At 42.5% G+C, this 6,144-nt stretch overlaps 1 protein-coding gene across 2 annotated transcripts; it reads left to right on the forward strand.

The window, feature by feature from the left end:
• The first annotated feature begins 1,350 nt into the window (after nucleotides 1-1,350).
• On the forward strand, nucleotides 1,351-5,913 carry PRXL2C (peroxiredoxin like 2C). Of its 2 annotated transcripts, XM_068175772.1 has the most exons (6): nucleotides 1,358-1,834; nucleotides 2,313-2,381; nucleotides 3,676-3,729; nucleotides 4,170-4,275; nucleotides 4,504-4,635; nucleotides 5,245-5,913. In XM_068175772.1, exons 1-6 carry the CDS (start codon nucleotides 1,652-1,654, stop codon nucleotides 5,370-5,372), a joined length of 672 nt encoding a protein of 223 aa, XP_068031873.1. In that variant the 5' UTR covers nucleotides 1,358-1,651; the 3' UTR covers nucleotides 5,373-5,913. The 2 variants fall into 2 exon arrangements, with proteins under 2 accessions (XP_068031874.1, XP_068031873.1); XM_068175773.1 differs by lacking the exon at nucleotides 2,313-2,381 and having other exon boundaries at nucleotides 1,351-1,834.
• The last annotated feature ends 231 nt before the right edge of the window (nucleotides 5,914-6,144 follow it).

A 6,144-nucleotide genomic window follows, 5' to 3' on the forward strand; every position in this document is an offset into this window, starting at 1 on the left:
TACCCCTATTTCCCCCTCATAATGGTTCGCTCCTAGCTGTCTTGCCACAGGAGCTTTCACCTGTCAATCTTGTAACCACTCCCTTCTTCCCCTCGGTAAGTTCTGTGTCAATCACCCCACCTCTGTAATCCCATTTGTCCCAGAACTCTTTACACACCCCTACTATGTTCCCATAGGTTGCCATGTTCCGCGTCACTCCCCTGTCATCCGTCCCCATTGGGCGAGGGGGTCTTCCGCCCCTGTCGGCTCGCCCCCTATTTAATCCCTCATTCCCTCTGCCCCGGCACCATTTTGCCCAGGCATTCTTGAGAATAGCTGCATTGTCCACCGCTGCAGCCACATGGGGAATAAAGAGTTCTCAGCCACGTGGGTGAACTGCGCCTTCTCTCACCCTTTGTCTCTCCTCAGCGTCTGGCTATGGCGCGGCAGACCCACGCAGAGGCTCAGCCCTACAGCTCCACACACACATGGCGACCCTGGTCTTGCTGAGAAGCAGCGCGCTAGCCGGACACCCCTGCTGCCCGGGTCCAGGGCAAAGGAAAACCGAACGCCGCAGAAATATGTTGGACAGCATACTGATAACTGAACACGGAAACCTGACAAAAACAACTGCTCATATTCTATCAGAATCATAGAATCATTCATGTTGGAAAATACCTTTAAAATCATTGGGTCCAACTGCATCGAGGAGAATTATATATTTCACAATTTTCTGAAGTTCTTTCCTAATTTTAATTCATCGCCTTTTAAATCAAAGTCCTTATGAGGACATATTGAAATGCAAGATTTAACCTGTTCTATGTGCTCAGTCCTGGTAATATAAAAGCAGTGGCTTAACCCAAAGCACAGGGGATGGAAGTTTGAATCACATTAAGAATCACATTAACATGTAGACTCTGGGAGTGTCTGCCAAGAGAAACTTTGGAATGAATATAATCAGACAGTTTCACACAGCATAATAAATTCTGGAGATCTCCTCAGTCCTATTCTCTCTGATATTTCTTTTTCCTCTGCCTGATAAGAAAAGTACCCTCATTCTCGTTGGCTTTCAGCTTAAACAACAATCTAAAAGACTACAATACTCTTCAACCACCTAGTGTTCTTATTATAAGAACTGTTCACTCACTTCTTCGTGCACTTGAGCATCTTCTGCTATTCAGCTGTCAAGACACGGTGAAGCTCTGCTTTTGCATGAACAGGGACGCCGGGTTTGGTATGGTTTTTGTCTAATACAGCAGCTCGACTGCGACGTTGACACTCGACAGCTCCTGAGGAACAGTTCTCTGTCTCGCTTACGGCCCTCTGCAGGGCTGCGGCCTCCCGCAAAAAGCACGCCGACCTCGAGGGCCGTACGACCCCGTCACTGCTCCTGCTTGCACACCATTCCTGGGAAGCTGCGGGTGACTCTCCTGTGTTTCCCGGGCACAAACTGCACCCCGGCTCTGGCTGACGGACGCGCAGCGGTTTTGGCCGCAGGTTGCTCGCTCTCTCCATCCGAAACCCCTAGCTCCTCCCGGGCCACAGCGCGGCTGCCCGAGGTCTCTCCCACGGCAGGGAACGAACCGCTCCGCTCCATCCCGGCCCCGTCGCTTCCTCGCCGTCGCACAACGCCCCGCGCCTTTCCGCCCCAGCTCCGCCTTTCCGCGCTGCCATGGCCGGGCCGCCGGCGCCCCCGGTCACGCAGCAGGTCAGGCGGGCGCGGGGCTGCGGCCGGTGGCCGGAGCAGGAGCAGCTGCAGGAGGCTGCCCGCTGCCTGGTGCTGGACGCGGACGGGAGAAGCGTCCCCTTCCAGGCCCTGTACGCAGAGCAGAAAGCGATCGTGCTGTTCGTGCGGGTGAGGAGGGGCCGTCGCGGGGCCCAACCCGGCTCCCGGTGGGGCTGTGGGAAGGCGGGGTTGCGGGGGCTTAGCACGGGCTGGGCTGGAGCGGAGGGGAAGAAACACAGAGGAGAGCAGTGCTGCTCCTGCGACCCCCTGTTCTTTGGTAAAGTGAAACACGATTTACCAGAAAGGAAATACTTCTTCAGCCGGATGTTTAGGGAAACAAGTATCGTGTTCCTTGATTTCCCAGTTGTCGAGCCAGCTATCACATTCCTAAAATATGCAGAGATAAAAATATCTTCAAGGCTGCAGGCCCAGTGTCCTTGTTCAGGCTTGAGTTAAACCAGGATTTTGGCTAATCCAAATTTGGTGCCTGGAATCTTTACCATTCCTTGTTCCTGTTCACCTCCAAAGTGGTGTGTGCCCAAAGTCTGCTGCTTCATATCTATGCAGTTGTATCTGTTTCTGACACATTCAATTGGGTACGTTGCAGAACTTTTTGTGTTACACCTGTAAGGAGTATGTTGAAGATCTGGCAAAGGTCCCCAGGGCATTTTTACAAGTAAGTACTCTGCTCTTAATGTGTTTGTGGCCGCAATCAAGCAGATCTGTTATGTCCAGCTACACGCTTATGTAAGGCTTCGAGGAATAAAACAAAAAAAACAAAAAAACAAACAAACAAAAAAAAAAGTCTCAGAAGAAACACTTTCATTGTTTGCTACAATAGCAATAATGAATCTGTCTAGGAGACACAGGAAAGGATTTATGGCACTCTGTTGCAACAGCATTATTTCTTCCAGCCCTATTACCTTGGTGCTCTTTTTACTGTTGTGCTCAGAACAGTTAGAAAGCATCTGACAGGCATTTCTTTCAGTATTAGTAGTGCCCTGGACAGCTATCTTCTGACTGGTAACTACTGCCCTTTCCATTATGCTAGTAGGGCCGACTGAGTGCACGGAACAAGATCAGAAAATTGGTCTGGATTAAAAATAGTATCTTTTTCTATGGTGATTTGTAAACTGCATTAGTAGTGTGTCACGCTCTCCAGGGCATCTGCACAAACAGGAATGACAGTGACAGGGGCAATTTCTTTGTCAGCTTCCCTTTTCAGGACAGATACTTCTAAACAGTTTGATCAGTGTTACTCAAAAGGACATTTTCTTAATTTGGCTCCTCAAATAAATGTATCTAGAGAGTCAAAAATGTCCACACTTTTCTTAGTGCAAGTATTTTGGTTTTAGGAGGGCTTCTTGTCATAAAAAGCAAAATGATATTATGTGGGAAATTATTCGATATGGGAAAGGTGAATATATAATAAACCAACCTTATATTTATGAAATGTTTTTAGTGATATCTAAATGAACTTCAGTTTTGGGCTTTGTTTTACAGGCCTAAGGCTGCACCTGCAAAAAACACCAGTGCATATAAATGCAAGTTATATCTATCAATGCGTCCATATATGTAAATCCCAAATGTTTGGGCACCATCATTTGTGTGCTTCTTCTTTAGATGTAGGTGCACCTGAGTGGAAATTTTCAGTTTCCAAAATCATAGCATGTTGCAATTAATTGAAAAGACAATCCTACCAATGCTACAGGAAACTCAAAGTTTACACAACTGAAATTTAAAAGTTATCTTTAAAAATATTTTTTCACTTAAAGAATTAATGTAGCTGCTAACTGCAGGTGATATACAAAAGTACAGTCCCCAAACATGGAAGTTATGTTAACATCAAGTAATTTTAAGTCACTGCACTGTGATCACTAACTTGGGACACCAGATTCTGTTAATGTTTTTAAGTTATATAGGAACACCCAGTACCTCTTTACAGCTTCAATACCCATGTTCTGTTCTAGGAATCAAATGTGAGGCTTATAGTTATTGGACAGTCATCATACCATCACATCAAGGTAAATAAAGTAGTCAATAAATACAGCGTGTCCTCTGTTACGTCTTAATGGTCTGTATTGAGGGATTTGGTTTGCATGAAAAGGTGGTCTTTTGCAACAGCAATAAAAAAGGATAGTATTCATGAGGCAATCTAATAGTAATACGTGACTAAAGCAAATAATTAAAACTTGCAGTTTAAAAACCACCAGGGGTTGCTAAGGAAACATCTTTTCTTGATTTCACTGGAAGCTTTGTTTTAATAGAAGCTTTGAGGCCAAAAATTTTCCACTTTAATATAACTAACAAATATACAGTTTTCAAATAAGAGGGAGGAGCATGGAGCTGGCAGGTTGTCAGTATTTTTGCTGTTGTCAGTAGACCCTAACTAGTTACTGCCTTGACCTTACAAATATTACTTTATTTTTCTGTGTCTGTCTGTGTCTATGCCTATATTTTACAGTCCTTTTGCAGTTTAACTGGGTATACACATGAAATGTATGTAGATCCACTAAGGGAAATTTATAAAATACTTGGGATGAAAAGAGGTGAAGGTAATAAAGCATCAGGTAAGAAAATTTTCTTACCTTATTTAGACTTTCACAAACAAAACAAAAATGCTACTATAAAATAGCATGATCGCAATGTAAAGAGAAAGTGACTGTCTCTCGTAGGCTATATTTTGTGAAAACACTGGTAATCAGGAATCTCAAAATTATTCATAGCAGCTGTTAAATGTTGTTGTTCTTATATTCTTTCATATTTCTAGATAACAAGTGTTTTGTGGTTTTGTTTAGTTTGGAGCCCTCATGTGAAATCAAACACTCTTCTGGGAAGTATTAGGAGTATATGGAGAGCAATGACTGGCCCAGCTTTTGATTTTCAAGGAGACCCTGCTCAGCAGGGAGGAGCTTTGATTATAGGCCCAGGTGAGCTGCTTTGTTTTGTGTGAAAGTTACGACTGTCTCCTTCAGCTATTTGCTGCCATTTTGTCTGCTGTCCCTGTGGGTCCCAAGGAGACAGTCTGGTGTTGAACTATGTGATTTCTGTCACATGAAGTAATCCGCAGAGTGTCATTGTGTAGTCTCATCTCCCACAGAGGTGGCGTAAACCTGATCACAGTCCTGCAGAAATTGGTTGGATTGCTGATGGAACGACTGCCTCAAAGTTTGGAGGGTTTTCTTGATAACGTGGTATTTACCTACATTCTGCTTTTACATTTGATTTGAGGCATTTAATGTGGTTTTATTACAGGGGTAGAGCATGAACAGGGAATTGCAACATGACAGTATTAACATTATTAGGAAACATCATGCTACAGCAGATTTAAACTAGTTAAATGCCTCAATGTTCCTTGCTTCTTTAATATAATTAAAAATATTTTGTCATTGTTAAAAATACAGAATATTGTGCAGTCTACAGAACTAGTACACATTTGTACAATAACTGGTAGGTAGTCAGAATGCTGCTTCAATTCACTTACATCTTTGAATAAATAAATACGGTATTCAATAATTTACATGTTATTTTCATTCCAGGCAACGAAGTTCATTTTTTGCATCTTGATAAAAACAGGCTGGATCACGTTCCCATTAATACAGTCTTGCAGCTGGCAGGAGTTAAAACAGTGAATTTCTCAAACAAACCTCAGATTATTGACATATGACACTGATGTAATATATACTTTTTTTTTTAAATGTGTGCTCTACAAGAACAGTTCTCCAGTGAATTACAACAAGCATTGGTTCTGTTGCTTCTTTGTGGGACATCTGAAACCTTATGTAGAAAATCAGAGCACTAGTTTAAACTACCTGACTAGAGATGGATACAAAATTGCTATTTCCATTGAGTACAAGATAATAAAAACTAAAACACAACTGAGACTGCAACAAAATCCTGGAGCTTGTTATTGTCTCATCAGACAAACTTGCTAATGTTTTCTAAGCATCATTGTTTAAGGTGCACTAAAGTAAGAAATCAGATTTTGCTCAGGAAGAACTTGGGATTCTTGCCTTCAGCAGATCAACACTGGCTTTCAATCCAAGACTTTTCAGCACTGTTTTAAAGCTTCCAGCACTGTATGACAATTTTATATTGAAATGCACCTTGAAAAGTCACAATTTTGAACAGCTGGACTTCATTTGCCTCTGGCAGTGGCAGAAGTTATGAAACACATTTCACAAATTCAAATAAATATTTTAAATACATCATCATGTATTTTCTGCAGTTCTTTTGTGTGATATAAAATCATGGGTCTGTAAGACCAGAGAGAGGTGTGTCTTAAATTTGTATCTGATCAGATTATTGGTTTTGGAGTTAGCCATATTATTTGTGTTCCTATGAAGATCTGCAGCAGAATGTTCTTCCTTTGTGTGTGTGTGTATTTTCTCTCAGAGCAGGAGGTCTCAAAATAAATTTTTATTAGTTATTTCTGTCTT

The sequence above is a fragment of the Anomalospiza imberbis genome, chromosome Z, assembly GCF_031753505.1.
Source record: "Anomalospiza imberbis isolate Cuckoo-Finch-1a 21T00152 chromosome Z, ASM3175350v1, whole genome shotgun sequence".
Taxonomy (NCBI): domain Eukaryota; kingdom Metazoa; phylum Chordata; class Aves; order Passeriformes; family Viduidae; genus Anomalospiza; species Anomalospiza imberbis.